Below are 22,448 nucleotides of genomic sequence, written 5' to 3'. Positions count from 1 at the left end.
TCCACTGTTTTTTTTCCCAGCCATTTGCTTTTGAAAAGTAGAATTGTCCCAGTATTTCCCAGTCCTTGCTTCCATGTGTCTTTGACATACTAAAAAACAGGGGAGGAGAGGGAACTGCTTGGAGAGATGAGTGATTGGAGTAATCAGGAAAACAATCTGATGCTCCTGTTGTCAGTTTGACAAGATCTGGAACAGCTTTTTTGTTGGATTTGAATGCTGAAACACAATCAGGGAAAAATTTATTGTATAGGAAGAAGAAAGTCATAGAGCTTGATTAGGCATGGAGCCAGTTTGCAAAGATGGGGTGTGTTCTGAAGTCAGGAGTGTGAGCAGAGAAGCCAAGCAGGCCTGAGCACAGCAGAGGCAGGAACAGTGTTCTTGAAGGCTGTCCTTTGGTGACCCTGCAGTGTTCATTTGCAGACAGCGATTGTGACCCATGACAAACCTTGATTAGTATGATTTTAACTACAAAAGCAGCATGGCTGGGCTGGAAGCTGTTTCCAGTAACTGAGATTTTTTATGTAGAGTAAAAATGTATAGAGTTGACTGATCAGAGCAGGTATTGGGACATGGGACTAGGGAGGGGAGAGGCTGTGGACAGACTGGAATCATCTTTCCCCTTCTAAGAATCTTACAAGAGTACTACCAACTCTTTACAAGCTGCTCCTGTTTCTGCAAACAGCAATTACTGTCAAAGGTTCTGCAAAGATGCAATATCTCCTATTGCCAAGGATGCCTCCTGAATTGTGCCTTTTTGATAAAGGGGTCTGCCTTCAGCAATCCACAAAGCAGGCCAGTGTCGAAGCCTTGCTGTGCAGACAGCCTGCTTTTTATCCCCCTCCTCACCTTTATTGTCTGTCCTAATGATCTCTAAATTAATGTGTAGATGTGGCACTTGGGGACATGGTTTAACAATGGCCTTGGTGGTGCTGGGTTAGTGGTTGGACTTGATGATCTTAAAGATCTTTTTCAGCCTAAACAATTGAGTGATTCTGTGACAATATTTTCAAATTTTTTTCATAGAACCAGGCTCTGGAAGTAGGTTTGCACTGTGAAGGGTTTGAGCCTTCATCTGCCCAGTTCCTCAAATTCAAGAGAAAAGCTTTTGACTGGGTAGAGGAGGAGTGCTCAAGTTTGCTTTGCAATGGAGAGGTGCTCAGGTGGCCATTTCTGAGCATTCTGGAATCTCCTTTGGCAGGTGGCTCGGGGCTGTGTCCGAGCTGTAACTCCCAGTGCTGCTGCTGGCAGGCATCCCCTAATAAAGCAGTGCAGGGACACCATTCCCTGTGCTTGTCTGCAGAGCTCAGCACAGCTGAGTGGAGTGCATCCAGCAAGCTCTTCATGAATGAACACTGACTTTGCCTTGAGATTCCAGGAAGATTTTAAAATATTAAGTATCTAACAGACCACACTGCAGCTTCCTGGAGAAGGATCCAAGTATTTAATCTGCTTCACTACTGCCTTGATATCATAACAGCAAATGGATCATTCAGAGCTGGAGAGGCACTTAGAAAGCACTTCTATTGCAAAACAAAATCTTGATAAATTGCAGGAATTACGTAGAATGTAGAAAATTGTATTCAGTTACCTGGGCACAAATGGAGAATAATTGACTTGGCAGCAAATCAGAGGAAAACTGGCAGGTGACTCTGTGTGCCAGAGTCACAGTGAAGAGCTGGATGTGGTTTCTTAGGAGGCATCATCACTTTGGATGTGGTGATGGGACTTAGAGACTCAGATCTAGAAATATGCCAAAGCTTATCATAGATTGTGCAGTCACTGGCTGTTTCCTGTGCCCAAGATGTGGACAGGAAGAAATCAGTTTAATGGGTAGCAAGAGAGACTGAAGCTGTGTATTAGAATCATAGAATACCAGGCTGGAAGGGACTTCAAGGATCATCCAGCCTTTCTTGGCAGAAAAGAAAAGAAAATCCATCTAATAAGAATAGTAGAGCAATGTAAAACTCCTAACAAAGGAGTGTGCTGAGATACTCTTAAAGGAAACCCCCCCCCAAAAAAAAAAAAAAGAAAAAAAGAAGAAAAAAGGACATTTTTTGAGGTAATTTTAGCTCTTTTGTTATTCCTTAACTACACATGGTCTACATGGGCTGTAGAGGACAGATAAGGCCCTGAAATACCCTTTAAAAAGTAGCAGTCATGATAGAGTACAATGCCAAGGAGAGTGACTTACGAATACAAGTGAAATGTTGGGATAACTTGGAAGTAGATGAATGAAATGTGAAGCCTTTCATCTCTCAGACACTGGTTTCAATTTAAACTGGGCCAGTGTGAGGTTTATCTTAATTTATCTTATAGCAGTAGGTATTCACCATGATCAGATGGCACCTCATGGAGATTTGTACCAGAATGGAGCCATGCAAGTGTTCCCTGGCAAGTTGTGACTGATTAACCCAGCTCATGAGTTCCACATCAGGGTTTGTCCCTCCTGCTCTCTAGCACCATGTTAACCCCTTCACTGCCTTTGCACGTTCATCAGGTGGGCTTTGCCTTCCATGTCATGAACTTTTGAACTGAGTATTTAAACCTTGTTCCAACAACAGTAAAAGAAGCAGTAAGTCTGCTTGCAGTTTCAGTACAAGTATTCCCTCTTTTATTTTGTTGAGTTTAAATGCTAGATTTATGTACATTTTACAGTTTCTGTTCTTTTTTTTTTTTTTTGTGGCTTCAGAGAGAGGAAAAACTCTGGTTCAGAAGAAACCCACCATGTATCCCGAATGGAAATCGACTTTTGACGCCCACATTTATGAGGGCCGGGTGATCCAGATCGTGCTGATGAAAGCAGCAGAAGAGCCCCTGTCTGAGGTGACCGTGGGTGTGTCAGTGCTGGCAGAAAGGTGCAAGAAAGGCAATGGCAAAGCAGAGTTCTGGGTAAGGAAAAAGATTAATTCCTCCAAATTGCTGACCTAGTTTTGTTTCTTTCAAGCTGAATGAATGCCTTGTGCCTTTGAGGCTTACAGATTTTCCTAGGTCAGTAGAATCTCTCTAGTTTGTATTCACCTGTTACACTTGGGACTTTTTTTCACACCTTGATTTCTAAGACAAGGGCAATTATTCAGAAGAGTAAAAGCTAATAGTGATCAGTTTTAGCCAGTTCAGTGGTCTCAAATCCTCTGCTTATTATCCACAGAACAGGTATCACATTGACATCATCAGTGTTGAACTTCCTCTGTACCACCATGACTTGGACAGAGCATCATGGCCAGCAAAGAGACCACTTAGCATAGCCTGTAAGGTTATTTTTGTGTGTGAGGAGACAGCCTGGCATTAGTAGCTGTACCTGAGGTCTTGCCCTTCTGTAAACTTTGCTGGGCAAATGTTCTGAGTGTCAGACACTGCCTTAGAGATGAACTCCCTCATTATCCCAGTAGGATGATGGGATTTCTGGGGATATGTTCCTGGGTGTATCTAATGTAACTGTACTTTGGTTTTGTCTGGGGACTGGATTTTTCATCCCAAGTTGTATTTGGTGTAACCCAGGGGTACTTTGCTCTGTGCTGAGCTGAAGATTGAGTCACTCTTACATGGTTAAGGGTTTCTTATCTTTTATGAAGGCAGCAGTTTAAGAATTAGTGGCTACATTCTGAGTACAGGAACTGACCTCAGCTGTTGGCTTAAAAGGCACTTTTTTTTTTGCTGGTCTGTAGAATTTGCCACAGAAACCATGTGTAATGGTTTTGAGGAGGAAAGAAAAATAAATTTTCATTATACCACATTTTTTATTGCCAGCAACAGCATTTGATATCACTATGGTTTGTACTCTCAATAAACATATAAAGGATTGTATAGGCTTCTTTTAAAACTGGGTTCCTGTGCAGATTGAGTTTACTAACAGTAAAAACAGAAGCCAGCAAACTCTTTGCAGAACGGGAAAGGGCTGTGGACAAACAATGTGAACTCTGACCGTGCTGAACTCCTGGGGACACATCAAAGCCATGCAGCACACGAGGAAAAGCAGGAGAATAAAAGCCCTTGACTCAGCTGCAATAGAGAGATATGGAAGAGGATTGTAATCAAATAGTTATTGCATAGTCTACTTTGATACCCTAGAAAGAGCTGTTTAAATTCCTGAGACATGCAGTCAGCCGCACACTTCACTGTTGCTATCTTTCTTTCCACAGCTTGACCTTCAGCCTCAGGGGAAGGTGCTGATGGCTGTGCAGTATTTTTTGGAAGATGCAGGTATTGTCAATAGTTTCTTTTCAGTCAGTTATGTGAAAAAGGTGATTGTTTTTTTGCAGAGCACAGAATGATGTAGCTTACCAAAAAAAATCACCTGAGTAGAATCTTATTAATTAATTTTATTAATTTGCTTTCCAGGTGTTTATTTATTTCAGTTGGTTGGTTTTGGTTGGTTTTGGGTTTTTTTTTTGTTATTTGCACTCATGGCAGGATTTTTCATTTCTAAATGCTGTTGCATTTAGGCACTTGTGGATCTTTAATGTGTCTATTCTCCTGTTTTGATGTGATGGAAAATACACTATCTGTTCCTTTTTAGGTGCAAAGAAGTTGAATCTCTTGCTCTAGCTTATGTGGGAAAATTTTTTTGTGGATTGGAGCAGTGGGTCTGATTTTCTGGATTCAGACATCCTATTCACTAATTACAGAAACTGATTGTAGGAATGAGTGAATGGTTTAGTATTAAAATGCAAATCTAGTCAATGATCTGATGCACCAGTTTAAAAAGTGAACAGCCTGTCTGTTTCAGAAACCTGCATAGGCTCTTTGGAAATGAACTAGAAGGGAAACTTCAAGTACAGTAATAAACCCATGAATTTTGGTGTGGATTTGTGTATCTGGGGAGTCCTCTCCTAAAGGAAATGCTGTCAACCTCACAACTTGCTCAGCTTGTAGTTAAGACTTTCCCGTACTAGAAGTCATGAAAACATTATTTCTTGGGAATAATATTGTAATTATAATATAACTGGTCTGCCAGATTAGCCTACCAGTCTTTTAAGGTTTAATAGTATGTGTTAAAAAAGAACTGAAAAGACTAAGTAGGAAACTTTGAAGCATGGGTGGGTTTTTACCCCACAGGTGTTTATAGAAGGAGCACAGTTCTGCTCTCCAGGCAAGTTCATTGAGAAGGTACCATACATTTTTGTGCATTCTGTGAAGAAGATACTGAAGATAGAATGTGATGGGCATAGGTTACATTTCAGAGGTGATGTTTTATCTTTGTGATGGCAAAAAACCCAGCCTATGTGCTTGTGGCTTGGGTGTCTACAGAAAGTCAACACTTTAAAGCAAAATTAAAAAAAAACCCTGGGATTTTAAAGTGGGAGCTTTTCTCAGGTTTGCATTTAAACTGGTATGAGCCATTATATTAGGAAATATTTATCTTAGTCTTTCTCATAGTTTCCTGTGCAAGGCTGTTTCATGGGGCAATGGTACTCTGATCATACATATTTAATGCAATATACACAAATCCATTTCTCCTGCACACCCAAAAGTTTCTCAAGCAAATCTGTACAAACCCAGTTTCTGTATTTTCAGTTGTTTATTTAATGAGGCTGAAGCATATTTCCTCCTCTCCACACAGACAAGTGGAAAAGTAGAGATGGCATAAGTGAAAACCTTCCATAATTTATTATTAGCTGTTAGTAGGAAGGTAATATACTTGTGTGCTGAAAGTACTACATTAATTTTACTCAGTAATCAAAATAATTTAAAAATAGATACAATGTTCTTGCAGTTCTTTTTATTGCCTTTATTGGGGATTGCAGATGGTGGTAGATGAAGCCTAAATACCAAACAGATCATTATGCATTTATATTCTAATTGGCAAGTTAATAGTCACATCTTAATGCACTTTTTTGACCATTGACATTTGCAGTGAGTTCCTATTTACCTTCTGCTTTATATGAAATTAGTCACCGATACATTCTTGGTAACTAAACCACAGAGGTGATGGAAATTGCCTTTCAAGACTTTTATACATCTACATTTTGTGAAGGAAAGTCACTCAATCTGATACTTTAATGTGAACACTGCAAATATCAATACATCTTAACAAACTACTCCTCCTCAAGGTTGTAAACCTCCCTTATGTCAGTGTGTAATGCTGCTAAATAGGCAAACACTGATTTTTGGCTCATCATTGCACTGCTGTAAATGTTCTCTCCAGTTTTACCAATGTGAGAGCAGAGAGGTTTGCTGGTGCAGTGCAAGGATGTTTGTGCCAACCTCCCTTCCCCACCCTGCTGAAACCCTCAGGCACAGTCCACATTCCTTCCTATGCACTTGTCACTTTGCTCTCCCTCTGACCTGCCTTTGCATACTGAACTCTGTGGTAGCTGTTTCTAAAATACTAAAAAAGGCTTGTTCTGAAACTGGTATTTCAGTTGTTCCCTGGTTTATTCAAAGTATTCCCTGGTTTATTCTACTGCTGCCATTTGTATCTTTGACTTATAGGTGCTACCTTTTGTTTGAAAAGCTCCAAGCACTTCACAAAAGTGACTAATTCTTTCTTTGGCTTGGTTTGCAAACTGAAGCTGCTGTTTTTCAAACCTTTCTTTTAAGTAGCAGACATTCTGCTACCTTTAGAGGAAACTGCTTTCCTTTCCTCTGCTGCAGTGGTGCAGAGCAGAGAATAAGAATGTTGTTGCTCCATTAACAGGTATATTCTTAGAGCAAAAAAAATCACAAAATAGGCTGGTACTAATGGTTCTTCCATGGTAGACTATACTGAGACTTTTCATTTGAATATTCTTTTTCCAGATTGAGACCTGACCAGTTAATTTAGGGCTGCATATGAAAAGTCTTACCAATCTTAATGTTTTTTTCTTCCTAGACCCTATAAAATGGGGACTGCAAAGCCCTGACTTAGAGCTGTCGAAGAACATTTTGTCTTCTGTCCTGTGATTTGAATATGAGTTTGTGCTGGAAACGCAAAAGCTTTTCTCCTGGTGTGTGAAATGCGAGAACAGGGTGTTAACCTCAATTTTAATTTTGAAATTGTTTTCCTTCTACCCCTCCTTCTCCCGTTGTAGTATTGAAACTAGGTTATAATTCTGTAAAGCAGCTTTAGTTTTAATAGGTGGGAGTTGAAATAAGTTTAATGCTTTGCTTGGTCTTTGTTTATTCAAATGTGGTTAATGACCTCCTCGAGTAAGAAAATGCAGAACCTCACTCTCCTGAGTGCCTTGTGCAGTGTTAGCAGCTGTGGGAGTGTGCTTGTGTCTGGGGTTTGAATCCTGAATTGCTGTTTTGCTGGCTACAGCTTCCTGCAGAAAGGGGCAGTGAAATTTTTCTTTAAAATGCCATTAGAAGTACCAGAAGGTGAGTAATTTGCATACAGACTTTTATATCTCAACTCTGAATTCTGGGAGAGAGACGTGAACCAGAGAGCTGCATATATTTTGAATATGTTGTTCTCTGTGTGTTGAGTGTTGGGAAGCATGAGACTTCAGCATTTTTCTGAGTTATCTGTGAAAAATAATAGGGTAAATAACAGATTTGCCATTTCAGTCTGTATATTTTATGGGTCTAAAGTAAGGCTTGAAGAAAGTATCTCTATGGATGAGGTGTGTTGTGGAAGGATGGTCACATTTTTAATAAATAACAGTGATGAGGGCTGAAGAGCCAGAACTGAACCTTTTAATTGTACATGGGGATGTTGGTATGATTTAATCATTTAACTAAGAAAATGCAGTTTCTAGAAATTTGGCAAATGTGGAGATTATTCAGTGGCACCTCCCATCTCTAATCTGCAGCAGAAATGCAATTGCATGAATTGAATAAAAACATCTGCAGGCTTTATCTTCTGATTTTTCTTTAGGAGAATCAGACAGTTGCAGGAGTGGTGATTTCATAGATAGCAGGTTGGTGTGTCTGTGGTTCCTAAGGTAGCTAACATGTTGTGTGGAGCACAGAAAATCTGATATAGTTTGTACCTCCAGGAGAAGTTTGAGATGCTTGAGATCTGTATCTTTAGATCTGTATCTGTATATTGAGGTGCTGTATCTGTTGGTTTTGCTGTGTAATTTGAAAAAGAGAGAAGACCCATTTTCCACTTTATTCCTGGTTTTATTGCCCTAAACGAGGTACCAGAGGTGTCTGCAGAAGCATTTAGCAAAACACTGAGCTGTACAACAAGAGTTCTGTGCACTGAGCACAGGCTTTGTTCACACTGCAGCTCTGGGTGGGTGGGAGCACTACAAAGGCTGGAGTGTGCTTGGTTTTAGGGATTTTAAACCTGGATTGAAAAGCAGGGCTTGTTAAAGCTGGTGCTCTGTTTTACACTTCTCTCCCAGGCCATTGGTGTCAGGAATGCCTAGGAAAGGTCACACACCTGCACACTGAAGCAGCTGCAGAGCAGCAGCCGGTGCTGGCCCCGGGGCCATGGCAGGACTTCATCCTGGATTTGTTCAAGGCCAGGCTGGATGGGGCTCTGAGCAACCTGGTCTAGTGCAAGGTGTCCCTGCCTGTGGCAGACATTGCAAATAAATGCTCCAAGCCAAACCTGTGATCCTCTAAAGAGGGGTAGCACAAAGACCAGAATGATTTAACATAGCAAGTTCATGACACAGAGCTGTAGGCTTTGGGAAACTTCTGCTTCTGTAAATGGTTTCTTGGGATTTTTAACATTTTAATCATTTTTAACTGATGATCTTTAAAGCAGTCTTCTCCAGGACCAGGTTAAAGAGCAGTTTGCCTCTGAGACAGTCCATGCTGGGAAAGTCTCCTTTGTCAGGAAAAAGCTTTCCCTTTTAATGATTGCTCTGAGAGATTAATATTTTTCTTGACCTGAAGGTGCACTTAACTTTCAAACAAAGCCAAGTGCAAGGCTGCAGAACAGGAGAAGGAGACAGACACTGAACAGAAATGTTAGTGGGGTTTGTAATTAATTATAAAGTTTCAGACAAATCTCAGCCTGAGCAACCAGCTCAGAAAATTCCTTTCCTGTCCCTGTTTGAAGTCCTGGTTCCCAGGACTCTGACAGTTGCACTGTTCTCTTTCCTCTCTACAAACAGCACCATGAAATGAGTGAAAATGAAAAATGAACCCTGAAGAGGGTAAATATTTTTTCAATTCTGTTTTTTTTAAGAAAAACTACTAGGTTATCCTGAGGTTGTTTTCCTTTGTTGTTGGACTTTTGAGGTTCATTTAAGACAATGTGACATCTCACCTTGAGGTTCATTACAGCTCAGCAGAGCCCCAGCAATCTTGTTGTTGTAGTAAATGTTTTCCAGGCCATGGGCTGGGTGTTGTGTTGGTGGCTGTGGGGACTGGGAAATGTTCAGCAGGACAGGCCCTGCAGCTGAACAGAGAATGCAGGGGGTGTTCACAGCAGTCTGGGGAGCTGCACTGCCAATTCCCAGCCCTGCTGCGTGGATTCTTCATGAATGTTCAGCACAGAGGAGTTCTGGGTGTTTGTGTCAGATCAGCTGCAAGTTTTGAGAAGGCACCTTGAAATATATGAGCATGTCAGTGATAAATATTAACCACAGCTCTCAGCAGAGGAAATATGTTATGTTTAATGGTGTGTGCTGGGTCCAAAATGATTAATGTCAACTCCAGGCTGCAGAGGTTACCTGGACCCTAGCTGCTGATTCAGCTGTTCTGTACCTGCTCTTTCTGACCATGTGCTGGTTCATGACAAGCATTTCATTTATGGAAATCCTGCCTTGCTTGGAGGGGGAAGCAAAGTTTTTCCCTTTGTGTTTCTCCATCCCCTCGCCTTCATCCTGCATCCATGCAGTTGTTGTGAAAGTTACATCCCTGCAATCATTGATTGTCTCTGCATCTCTGACATTAAGCCTTTATTCTTCAGTTAACTCCATGGTTGGCTGAGCTGCTTAAAACTTTTCTGGAGCAATACACATTAAAGGCAATTCACACATTAAAAATAACTTGTTAAACGTGCCCACAGTAAATTGAAATTATGCCATCATTTCAGAGCCACCTCAACTCTGATGAATCTGACTCACAGCTGCTCTCCAAACTCTGAGCTGCTTCTGAACCAGACAATGTTTTCAGCTATTCTTTGTTGTATTGGTCGGTTTTGGCAAGGCAGCTGGTTGTAAAGTCTCTGTGTCCTCACATGCAGATTTTGAGGTTTTGATGTGCTCAGGGATTCTGACCCATTAAAGTATACTTAGGGAAAATGTGCAAAATTAAAAAAAAAAAGGAAAAAACCCAAAGTGATTCGTTTATATAATTACCCTCTCAAAGAAATAAGTGTCAGTCTCATGTATTTCTCTTAAGTTTGGTATCAGGGCTTCAGACAGGGAGGAAACACTGGTGTTTCCTATAAAAACAAGTTTTGTCAGAGACTTCTGCACTCTGTATCACCAATACTAAATTGCTTCAAGTATTTCAGCATGAGATGTTTGTTCCTCACCAAACACTTGGTTTGCTTGTTATAGACTTCAGAAAGGCTTTTGTCTGGTAATTTGCTGCATCACAGGTGATCTCAAAATACTGCCATGAAGCAAAAGGCCTTTCTCTGCTTCCTTGTTGATTAAATCTCCCTTAGCAAGACATTCTTTGCTGCAGCAAACAATGTGAGTGAGGTGTTGCTGCCTCTCAAGCACCTTGTTTCCCTTGCACCACACCAGTGTGATTTCCCTGAAGCATTTGGGCAGCAGTGGGTGAGGTCTCTGTGTTTGCTCAGCAGGATTAAACACAGATAGCACAGTTTGCAGACTGCCACAAGTTGAAGTGCAGCAGCTGAAGAGTTTGTCTTGGGTGAATTCAGCAGCCTGTTTGAACAAGGAGAAGGAATCCTGTTCCTAGAGGGGCAGGGGTTACTCAGGGACTGTCACCATGTACACTGGAAGGTCCTTTCAGGGGCTGTCAGGATGGGTTTTTTCCTGAACCAGGTAGCCAGTTTCTCAGAAAAGTACATTAATACCTAGTGGCAAAACCTGGAGCCCTTTTTTGAACTTTCTTTTCACTAATATGCTAAATCTTTCCTCAGTATCTGAGCTGATGATGCCGTTTCTTTTCTAAGACAGCACACACTGCTGCACTGTGGCTGCTGCTGGCTGTGACAAATTGGTTTGGGGCACTCAGAATGGTGTCACATGACAGATTGTATTCCAGGTTCAGCAGTCTGCTGGGCTAGCAGTGGTGGCAGCCAGCTAAAACAAATGACAAAAACCAAGTGCATCTAGCAGCCAGAAAACCAGAGCTCCTGGGTAACTTTGTAGTGAGCTCAGGCACTGCAGCGAGTGTGACTTGGCAAAGAACACAAATCTGCTTCTGTCTGTGCTAAAAGCAAAGCTCCCCCCTGATAGTGATAAAAGGCAGCAATGCAACAGAGCAAATTTAAAAAAACATTATATTGACAATGGGAAAAATGCTCTTCTGGCTTTTTCCTTACTCCATTGCTGTGGAAATTCCCAGCCTGCACACAGCAAGATGCTGTTGCTCTCAGCTTAAAAGCACTTTGGACACATGAACTATGTCCACATTTCTTCCAGGCTGGGACCCACAAACTGCCTGCCAGAGCTGATGGAATTAGCAGTTGATCAGCTCCTCATTGCTAGTTCAAGCCTTTATCTTTTCCTGCTGGATGGGATTGTCCCTCAACAGACAAGAAATGTGTTCTTGGGTTAAATCAGTTACCCAGTCTCTTGATATACCTGCATTGGGTTACCTCTGCTACAAGCCCCTGTGACTCAAAAATGCCTACTTAAGTTAAAAGACTAAATAGTCTGAGTTTGTGTCTTAGTCTTACAGCCACAAATATGCATTTTTGTAAAAGAAACTCAGAAGCTTCCTTGGAAATGAGTGAAAATAACCATAACTTCTAATGAGGACCTGTGTGAGCCAGCTGGACTTGGAGCCTGAGAATTTGTTTGTTGTTTTATTTCTTGGCCTAATGCTGCACATGATTTCTATGTGATCAGTTAGATGCTCCAGTAGATGGGAGCAGGTGGTATTATTATAATACTTAATAATTTGACTCCATGGGGGCTAGAAGGGGAAAGGAATGAGACTGGGACTTGTGCAAAGATAAAACATGAATGCTATGAAACAGCAAAATGGAAATGTCTAACTGAAAATCTCCTTTGTCCTTGCTCCCTAATCATCCTGGAGACTGGAAGAAAGTCCTGGACAGGATGGTCCTGTGGTCACCCAGAAGGTCCTGCAGCAGTTCATGTGAATTTCTGCTGTGGTCCTAGTTCAGGAGGGCATGTGGAGCAGCAGTATGGAAAGGCTTCTGCTCACCTTCCTGCTTCTAATAAAATACTTACTCATATTGAACAGAAATCACAGAACAGAAATCATAGATTTGTTTTTCAAGAAACAACAGTGGTTGTCACTTCTCTATCAAAACTGTGCTCCATCCCTGCTCTTTGCTCTCAGTTCATCAGCTGAAGTCTTTTTCTCTGTGGGCAGGAGTGGGAAGTGCTTGCACAGAGCACCTTGGGAAGCAGTGTGTGCTCCTGAACCACCCCTGATGGACTGAAAGTCTGCAGAATGCAGGTGTAAAATGAACAGAAATATGAGTCAGAAACAGGAAAACCAACTGAACATTTGGGACAAGAAAATATTAACCTTTGTAATACCTGGAAGTATTAAAAGTGTGTCTTCTTGTGTCCCCCTCAGACTGCAGACAGTCGATGAGGGAAGAGGAGGGGACAGTAACTATCAACAGGAGAGGAGCCATCAAGCAAGCCAAAATCCACTACATCAAAAGTCATGAATTTATTGCCACCTTCTTTGGACAGCCTACATTTTGCTCTGTCTGCAGAGACTTTGTATGGTAAGAAAGAATATCTAAGCTTCCACCAGCTCCAAGGGCCAAGTTACTGGGAAATTTGCTTCAGATGTACTCAGACAAAACATGACAATTAAATTTGGGTTGGGAAATTGAAGTTATATACTCAATAAGGGCATTTTTATACCTGAGACTCTAGTTGTCTTTCACACTGAGAAATAGAGCTTGAGCATTTTTGCCACTGAAATAATAGGCAGAAACTCCATCAGCATCAAGTGATATCTGGCCATGATAATCAGCAGCTCTGCCACAGAAGAACAAGAGGGGTGGGTCTGAGAAAATAATGGCCAGGTTTGAGATGTGAAGTGACTGATGGCAGCCTAGAGACCCAGAGAGGCAGAAGTTGGATCCCTTTCATAGTAAGGCTGGTTTTGTCCTAAGTTAGGTTGGGAGGATTTTCCATGTGATTGAAACCTTGTTGTTTCTGGGTTTTCCTCCTAATTTGCTGGTCTATCAAATACAGGATCTCACCTTCTAAACCCTGCTTTCCTACAACACAGGATTCTGATTACCAGAACTTGGAGCAATATAGTAATTGGTTGTTTGACATGGTGAAAATAAAATAAAAACCAGTCATCTTTTATTCCAGAAAATGTATTGATCTCCTTTTTTATAATTTGTTTTTCAGGGGACTCAACAAGCAGGGATACAAATGTAGACGTAAGTTGATTTTTTAAAATTTTTTATTTATTTCTTCTTATGCTGCTTTCCGCATGAATCTGGAGATCTTGAAAAAAAATTTGTAAATATGCATGGCACTATGCATCATCACTATGGGTAGTAGTAGAAGTTAAATATCAATTTTTCACAGTAGCCAAAGGAACCTATGATTCCTACCTGGGATTTCAGTATCAGATTTAGACTTAGCTGTTCTTCTCAGAAGTGTGTAATGTTATTGAAAAGCTGCACTCATTTATGACAGCAGCTTTTTGTGAAACGTTTTCTAAAGTAAATTGCAACTATTGAGGGGTTTTACAGCTGAATTGAAAATAACCTTTGCCTTGGCATAGATCTGTGCATTACTTCAAGCAGGGAGGAGCTATCAACGGGTAGAACTCAAAAGCATAATATTGTCCTTCTGTTATCAAATGCTGGGGGCATTGCTGATTTAGGTTAGAAATAAAGTTTATGGTAAAAGAAAAGAGGTGGAGGAACCAGTTTAAAAAAAGATTATTATCCTGATAGAAAGTAAACTTTTGGTGTATATATAGTGTGGTCCAGGAGGAGTGTGATTTTCACATTCTGTCATTAAATGCAAACACCTCATCCCATGGATTTATCATCTGAATGAATCCTTTTTTTTTTTTCTTCTGCATGTCTTGAAGAATGCAATGCTGCTATTCATAAGAAATGCATTGATAAAATCATTGGGAGGTGTACTGGTACTGCAGCCAACAGCAGGGACACAATGGTAAGAGCTGAAACAATATATTTAGAGTGTAATTATGTAATTAAACATTGCTGAACTAACAAAACCTTGCACAGAAGCTGACAGCTCTGTTTGGGAGATGCTTGGCTGTACAATCCGAGGTTCTGTCATTGCTTAAAGCTGTGCAAAGTTCTGTAACAGGCAGTAGGCAAAGCTTCCAAGTAAGAAAAGCATCTGAAAGCTCTGTGAGGGTGGGTGCTGTGTGTGGGCAGAGTCCCTGCTGGGCAGGGAGCAAGGCTGAGGTGACATGGCTGTGGCTGTGCTCAGTTCCAGAAGGAGCGCTTCAACATCGACATGCCGCACCGCTTCCGAGTCTACAACTACATGAGCCCCACCTTCTGTGACCACTGTGGCAGCCTGCTCTGGGGGCTGGTCAGGCAAGGACTCAAGTGTGAAGGTGAGGAGGAGGAGGGAGCTGGCAGCTCTGTGCTTTTCCAGTGTTCCCCCACTGGGACTGCTGGTGGTGCACGCTGTGCCTTTCCTTGTGTCGTGTAGGGTGGGATTTGTCTCGTCCATATGGGGTGAAAAAGCTTTTGTACAAAAGAGAGACAGAGGCACTGGGCTCATGGGACAGCTCAGCCAAGGTGAGCTGCTGAAGGAGTCAGGAAACACTGCAGAGGTGTAATCTTGAGCATTATCAAAATTACTGCCTTGGGAATAGCTGAAATTTGGAGACTGACTCAACGTAGCATCTCAAAGTGCATTCAAAGCATTTACTGTAAATATTGCTTTTATAATTCCCCCACAAAAAGGGAGTATGATCCTCATTGTCACAGATTTTGAGAATAAAGTAATGATGATTGGAGGTTTTTCCCTTGTGAAACCTTTTTTTAGCCTTCATTGTGTTAAAGGATAAAAACAACAATTTTGGTAGCAATGACAAGTCCATGTCCAGTCTGGTCTTAAAAAAAGGGTTTCTGAACTGCCCAGAACAGCCCTGTTTGTTGTAATGTCAGCATTTTCCTGATGCTTGTATAACAATCCTTACATTTCTTTTAGAATGTGGGATGAATGTGCATCATAAATGCCAGAAGAAGGTGGCAAACTTATGTGGAATAAACCAGAAGTTGCTAGCTGAAGCTTTAAATCAAGTTAGCCAGGTAAGCTTTATTGCCATTTCTCAGGTAATTATTTGTTTTCAGAGCATTTGAGGGGTTTCACATCATCTTTTCTGTATCACTTTTATGGGAAACTGTACTTGGAAAAGAGAAAATGCAAACAGCTTTGTCTTTTTTAATTTGACACTTATAGATACTAACAAAGATATCAATAGCTTGAAACTCAAATAGGGAAGGGGGTATGCCACTTAAACAATTTTTTAAAAGGTATGTGGCTTCCTGAAATCCAATTTTCTTCTTCTGCAGTGCCAAGATTATTCTGTTCCTTTCTGTTTAGTGGGCTAATCAGTGGCATCAGAAGGCTGAAAATCTGTTTTTACATGCTTCAACTTTAAAATTCCACTTGAATGATAAAATTAAGTGAATAAGGAGAAATATACCAGCTAGTCTCATTTTTTATTTCTCTGATATAAATATATATATATACACACACACAGAAAACCCCTCTGGAATTATTGCTGGCCCCATAGCTTGCATTGTTCATTTCCTGCTGCAGCATGATCCTTTGTGGTCAACTTCTGCAAATAAAGATTCAGACACAAGCTCTGAAATAAAACAGGAAAATATATCACAAAAGCCAACAGTGCTTCCTCTGAGATGTGTATTCCTAAGCTTTCACAGGATATTTACTTTGAAAACAGTGAGAGCTGTTGTGGCAGCTCTTTCATGACACAGGAGCTCAATCTTTTCATTACTGAATGAATGAATTCAGTATCAGGGATCTTCCATATGTAAAAGTTGTTTCCTTGTGCTAAGGACACATCCAGATATGACTTAAGCATGTCAGTAAAACAGTGATTCCCATCTCCTCTTTCACATCAGCAGACATCCAAGGGGACATTTTCCCACAGTTCAAATCCTTTCCACCTATGGTTCAAACCTTTAATAATTTTGTAATGAGCAATGGAACATAGGCTGTTCAGGAATTTCTGTTGCAGTGTGATGATCCCAATAAATTTCAGTGACCTATTTTCTTGCAGTGACAGAAATTAAGCAAAAGCACTTGATGTGCAGCTGTAAAGGAGGTGACTATTTAGTCTGTGAACCAAACTTCTAGAGAAAAGATGCATACTGGGAGATAATTAAAAAGAAAGGTTTATGCTGCCATCATGTTACATTTAAAGCTATTACTCTATTTCTAAAGTAACAATGCCAATATAATTTCAAATGTTCCCCCTCTCCCCAGAAATCTACACGAAGGTCTGATTCTGGATCTGTAGAAAGTGTTGGTATTTATCAAGATTTTGATAAGAAACATAAAGCTCCAGGAGGAGACACAACAGGTGAGGAAACAGACAATGTTTCAATACAGCCACTTACCTACCAGACAATTTAAGAAGTTATTCATTCTTACTTTGTGTTAGACTCTTTTTTATTAATAAGTGCTGTTAAAAGAAGCAGCATTTCTTTCTTTTTACCATCTCCTGGCCACATGAAAAGTTTACCCAGGACTTGTCCCTTATGTTTAGGTTCACCAGTAATTCCAGCAGCAGATGTATTGAAAGGCTGTGTCAGTACCTCGTTGTTAGCCAGGGCTCTGAGTCCTGCAGGGTTCCTGCATCCCCTGAACTCTCCCCTCCCTGTTTTGCTCAGCAGATAACAGCGAGTATGACAAGCTCTGGGAGGTGAACTCAACCAAGCCAGTGCCAAGAACTGCAAGGAGAAAATTCAACATAGACAGCTTCGTCTTCCACAAAGTGCTGGGGAAAGGAAGCTTTGGAAAGGTATGTGACAAACTGAGAGTTCAGGTGTCTGCCTGGCTTGATCTCTGCAATGTGATGGGCTCTTTCCTTTAACCAGAAAGGTCTCACAGCTTCTTGGGTCAGTCATCTTCTAACAGCATTGTATATAGACATGTTTGTCAAAGACACTGGAAATTCATCATCTGGATCTTGTGTGAACCCCAAAGTGATTATAGGGCACAGCAGTTTGTCAGTGTTCAGCATACAGGCAGAGAAATTGCCCTTTAATGCACATATCCAGTGGAAATGGACATTTTAGTTCTGTTCCCTCCACACAGAAGCAGCCTCCCAGTGCCCCAGTGCAGTGGCAGGGGATGTTTGGGAGGGCAGTGTGACCTCCACAGGTTCTGTCCACTGCTGTCTCTGAAACTGCAGCTCCAGTGACAGACCAGGCTTTACCTGGCTGCTCTTTATGCACTCACAAGGCATTGACAGAAAAACTGCCTGTGGTACATGGTCCTTGAGCCCCATCTCCTCATCTGTGCCCAGCAGCTTCACCTTCCAAACCTCCCTCATCTTTCCCATTTAAATGTGTCTTTTAATTGCCAGTGCATCACCTTTGGCTTTCCCTCACTGATACATCAGCACCAGCCTTTCCTACACGTGCTGTACTCTCCTCTTTCATTTTTTGTAGGTTCTGCTTGCAGAGCTGAAAGGGAAGAATGAATTCTTTGCTATCAAAGCTCTGAAAAAGGACGTGGTGCTAATTGATGATGATGTGGAATGTACCATGGTGGAAAAGAGGGTCCTTGCTCTTGCCTGGGAAAATCCATTTCTCACTCATCTTTACTGCACGTTTCAGACAAAGGTAAGAAAAATTTAAATGGTGACAGCAACCCAAGAGATTGAGCCTTTAATGGATGCTGATACCAGCAGTCAAATGAAAGTAATTTAGTGATACAAGAATTAAATGTCCTTTTCCTGTGCTCTGTGCAATTCATGGGCCTAGTGGAAAGTAAATATGAGTATGACCAAACATACCTTGATAAGGACAGAATAAGATCAGAAAAACATCTATGCAGTCTGGAATAAGAAGGAGTTTAATTAAGTCCTTAATCTGAGTTTAACCCTCGGTGAGGGGAAAAGGATGACTGTCACAGATTGAAATCAGTAGGTCTGTTTCAGTGTGTGTTAAGTCTAGAAACCCACAGAATACAGGACCAGATATTTATATTTACAAGACCAGGCCACTCAACTCTGTAGGAGCCTCATAGGGGTCCATGAAACCAAAAATCCTTCAGGAGAAGAGGGAGGTGACAGCTTGGTCCCCTGGAGGCACATTGCTACTTCATTTATGGTTGGATAGCACCAGTAACTGTTCCATTCCCTGGTTATCTGCTAAAGGATCACTTGTTCTTCGTGATGGAGTTCCTGAATGGGGGAGACCTGATGTTCCACATCCAGGACAAGGGGCGCTTTGACCTCTACCGAGCCACGTGAGTCCTCAGCCCTTCACTCCCCACCTCCATGCATGAGTTCATCTCTGCCTTCATGGCCTCTGGTTCTGCAGCTGCCCCTCCTCAACTGCAGTCAAGTTGCAGTGGCTGATGGTTGAAAACATGTTTCTAGGCACTGTCTGAATGCAATGAAGTTCACTTATTGATGTGTGGAGTTGGGCTTCCTTAATTTACATAGCAGTGTGACATTGTACTTTATGGGGTGCTTGTTCCTGGAGGTCCAAAGTAAATTGCAACATGAGCCAGCACTAAAAAGCAAAAGGTACAGCTTCAGTGTACTTTAGGACAGTATTCTGATGGAAAAAAATTGGAAAACAGCATGGGGGGGAAAGATTCAGCACTTATTTACTGCTGTTGCTAAATTGACATGATAGTACAAAAACCTGTACATTCCATGAGATGCTAATTAAATGGGTAAGCTCTTTGTTTAGTAAGTGCACTTGTGACTGTTATCTGTGACTTATATTTTCAGCTCCAGTGATGTTTAAAGGATGCAAAAATATTCCATTGTTGTTACTTTAGCTATCATTTTTAGTTTGAGGTCAGTTTCTACTTCTCTCATCCAAACTATGGGTGTTGTAATGGCATCATTGAGGGGGTTGCATGTAAACCTTAAGAAGTAACAGTGCAGAGTACTGGACGTGTCTGTAAGCCCCAGGGAAATTACTTAAATTATTTCTGTTACTGGCACTGCACTAAGGGTTGCTGACTGGATGGGGTCACAAGAAGTCTGGCATCAACAGCAGCCAGTTGTATAGGTCAGCTCCCTTCCCACTCTCCCCAGCAAAAATGTGGATAAAGCCTCTCCATCTTACCTGGATCCCAGCAAACATCTGTGCATCTGGCATCCTCTCTGGGTGTATTCTGTGCTATTTGTTTTGGACCAACATTCATCTGCTATACAGAAATTGAAATAGTTTTGTATTTTTCCAATTTGAAAAAAAAATAATGCTTTTTGGGGCAGAGGGAAGCATTCTTTCAGATATGTCCTCTTTCTTTTGAGGAGTGCCCCTGAAGTGATGGCATTTTTCAGGCAGGTGCAGAGGGATGGGTGAGGCCCAATTCTAACCTTGCCATTGGTGCCCAGTCCCTCCTGCAGCAATCCTGGGGGGCTGAGCTCCCATAGCTCCTTTCAAAAGGCACGTGCCTATCACTAAAACCATACAAAGAGTTTTTAAAGAGGACAGGGATGGAGTTCCCTGAGGGAAGTGGGATGAAGATGACAGCAGTTGCTGCGTGTCCCCTCTGCTGTTTGGTGTGTGACACTGCCGATGTGTGGTGAAGGGATTACCTTGCAGGTTACAGCATCTGCCTGCATAAACACACAGACATCAGGATTTTTACAGTGCTTCTCACTCCATGAAAAGATGCCCACAGCATTATTTTGGCTACCTGCATTGGCTGTTGTAACTGAGGGAAGATTAAAAGATGTTTTTGGTCTTTTCAGGTTTTATGGAGCTGAAATTTTATGTGGGCTCCAGTTTCTTCACAGCAAAGGCATTATTTACAGGTGAGTACCAGCCAGCTCCAGGCTGGGACCTGGGAATTGCCTTAGCACTTCATGCATCTTTGAATTCCTGACTGATGTAACAAACACAAGCTGTCTGTCAGAGATCTGATGTAGTTCCAAGGCCATTAACATGCCTGAGATCAATCTTTATTTGTGTGGTTTTTTCCCTTGGCAACTGGAATGATGGAATGGGATTTGTCTTACACAAAAGCAGTTTTGTTTCAGTTATTTTCAAATGTTGCCTTCAAATCATGAGTCTATTTAGTGTGAAGGTGAGGGAGAGGCTCCTTGAGCAAACCACTGAAGTCAAAGTTCCCTGCTTTTGCCTCTTGGTGAAACCACAGCATCGATGCCTCTGCCTCACCAGGTTGAAGCATCAAGGGCCAGACCCTGATCCACTGCTGGTACTGGGAACTTCAGTTACCCTAGAGAAAAGACTGCCCCGTTCTTATGTGAAATTCTCTGCTCTGTTTCAGCCCTTGGTAAGCACAGGGCTGTTCAGTTTCTCTTCAGCCTGCCCTCCTTGGTATGTGCATTTGCAGCCAGATAGACAAAAAATGCAGCATGGTCAAAGGGAGGGAATGTAGCTTTTGGAAACTGCTGGGAAAAAAGCTCTTTCTTGGTTGAATAGTGTTGTTCTGAGAAAAGACATGAATAGGACCCTTCACAGGCTGTGCCATAACACATGAACTTGTGCTGTAACCAGGAACAAGTCACAGGTAGTGCTAAGAGTTGGGCAGGTTTCAAACAATCAAATTCCTGCCAAAAGCTCTCAGAATCCAGCACAATCCTCCTTTTGAGTCCTGGAGCTGGTGCAGCACTGCTGTGTCAGCTGCTGGGGCATTAACTCACGCTGCCTTCCAGCAGCAACACAAGCTCTGGCTGTGCTTCTGCATCTGAAAGCAAATGTGGAGGATTATAAGGTCACATTCTCTATATGCACCTCAGCCTCTTCTTTTCTTTGACAGAGAGAATTCTTCCCTTGTCCCTCATGCCCTCAAAGCACAGAAGTACCATTTTGGATGGATTGTGTTGATGGATGATTATTTTTCTTGAGAAGCCTTTGTGTGTGCAGCTGGGGAGGTGTTTATCAGTGAACAAACTGTGTCCATCTGATTACAAAAACGACTTAAAGCACAATATTTTAAAAACACTTTTTGCAGAGACCTAAAACTGGACAATGTGATGCTTGATAAAGAAGGCCACATCAAAATAGCTGATTTTGGAATGTGCAAAGAAAACGTTGTTGGCGACAACAAGGCGAGCACTTTCTGTGGGACCCCGGACTACATCGCCCCCGAGGTCAGTATGGCACAGACACTGCTGGCATGGATTGAGTGCCCTGGTGGCACACAGCTGCTGTGGTTCATCACCTGCTTGTAGGCTAATTGTTCAGAAAAGTCCAAGTCTAATTAGAGGTAAAAATCAGAGAAAATATGGTATCTCTGGTTTCTATGGAAGGTACTTCAGATTTTAAAACATTCTGTAGCTGTAAGTTAAAAAAAAAATGTGGGTTTGGAAAGTTAAAATGCTCAGGTTTTTAAGAGCTGGGGTTTAGGTGTAGCCAGCACATCCATGAAGCTCCTGCAGAATGAATCTATATGGGAGATGGAGAAGAAACTTGTGCCTGTGCAAACAACCAGAATTCAAAACAAAAGGAGCTTTTAAGGGGAATCTCACAGAGTTTAATTCTGTGTGTTAGTTGGTTGATTTTTTTTAAATCTCATGTGCAAAGCAGCTCAATGAAGGCATTTAGCTTTTAAAGCTATAAATTATATCAGACTTCTGTAGGAATCTCCTTTGCATCACTACTTGTTTCTCTCTTCAGTTTGTAATGAAACTAGAGAGGATGTTTTTTACGTCTATGGTTATTTAAAGTTAAGAGAGAAAATTTCTGAATGAGAGCAAAGACCTGTCCATGGAGCTGGCCACATTCCCACAAACAGCAGCCTGGGGTAAAACCACAGCTCTGCATCAGTGTCCACAATTTCCCAGAGAGATGGATTTTTATTTTAGCCCTAAGTGCTCTCGTCATGAAGATTCTCTCTTGAAAAATCTCCTGATTTTTGGGATGTATTGCTGCTTCTTGCCTCTTACTTGAATTCCTCCTGTGCGGCCCCAGATCCTGCAGGGTTTGCGGTACACGTTCTCCGTGGACTGGTGGTCCTTTGGGGTGCTGCTCTATGAGATGCTGATTGGCCAGTCCCCTTTCCATGGGGATGATGAAGATGAACTGTTTGAGTCCATCCGAGTGGACACCCCTCACTACCCACGCTGGATCACCAAGGAATCAAAGGATATCTTGGAAAAGGTAGGGCTGATGGTCCTTGGGGTGCTGGTAGTGCCTCTGTGCAGGGACAGACAGATCTCCTCATCAAGGAGCTGTTTATCAGCAAATTGCTCTGACAAAGGGAAGGCCAGGTTAGATTAATTCCTAATGC

The 22,448-nt window shown here is 41.7% G+C and overlaps 1 protein-coding gene across 2 annotated transcripts in view; it reads left to right on the top strand.

The window, feature by feature from the left end:
* PRKCD (protein kinase C delta) overlaps positions 1-22,448 on the top strand; it is a 60,341-nt gene that overhangs the window by 35,904 nt on the left and 1,989 nt on the right. The window contains exons 3-16 of one of the 2 annotated variants that reach the window (XM_036390755.2): positions 2,690-2,889; positions 4,140-4,200; positions 12,580-12,736; positions 13,380-13,411; positions 14,077-14,162; positions 14,448-14,577; positions 15,180-15,280; positions 16,485-16,581; positions 16,892-17,022; positions 17,675-17,848; positions 18,385-18,476; positions 19,945-20,007; positions 21,171-21,309; positions 22,130-22,318. In XM_036390755.2, coding sequence (XP_036246648.1) covers positions 2,690-2,889; positions 4,140-4,200; positions 12,580-12,736; positions 13,380-13,411; positions 14,077-14,162; positions 14,448-14,577; positions 15,180-15,280; positions 16,485-16,581; positions 16,892-17,022; positions 17,675-17,848; positions 18,385-18,476; positions 19,945-20,007; positions 21,171-21,309; positions 22,130-22,318 — 1,652 coding nt within the window. The remainder of the gene's footprint in view (positions 1-2,689; positions 2,890-4,139; positions 4,201-12,579; positions 12,737-13,379; positions 13,412-14,076; positions 14,163-14,447; positions 14,578-15,179; positions 15,281-16,484; positions 16,582-16,891; positions 17,023-17,674; positions 17,849-18,384; positions 18,477-19,944; positions 20,008-21,170; positions 21,310-22,129; positions 22,319-22,448) is intronic. The other variant, XM_036390756.2, reaches the window with a different exon arrangement.

The sequence above is a fragment of the Molothrus ater genome, chromosome 11, assembly GCF_012460135.2.
Source record: "Molothrus ater isolate BHLD 08-10-18 breed brown headed cowbird chromosome 11, BPBGC_Mater_1.1, whole genome shotgun sequence".
In the NCBI taxonomy this organism is placed as follows: domain Eukaryota; kingdom Metazoa; phylum Chordata; class Aves; order Passeriformes; family Icteridae; genus Molothrus; species Molothrus ater.
Note: the sequence above shows the minus strand (reverse complement) of the source record. Positions and strands in the feature narration are given on the sequence as shown.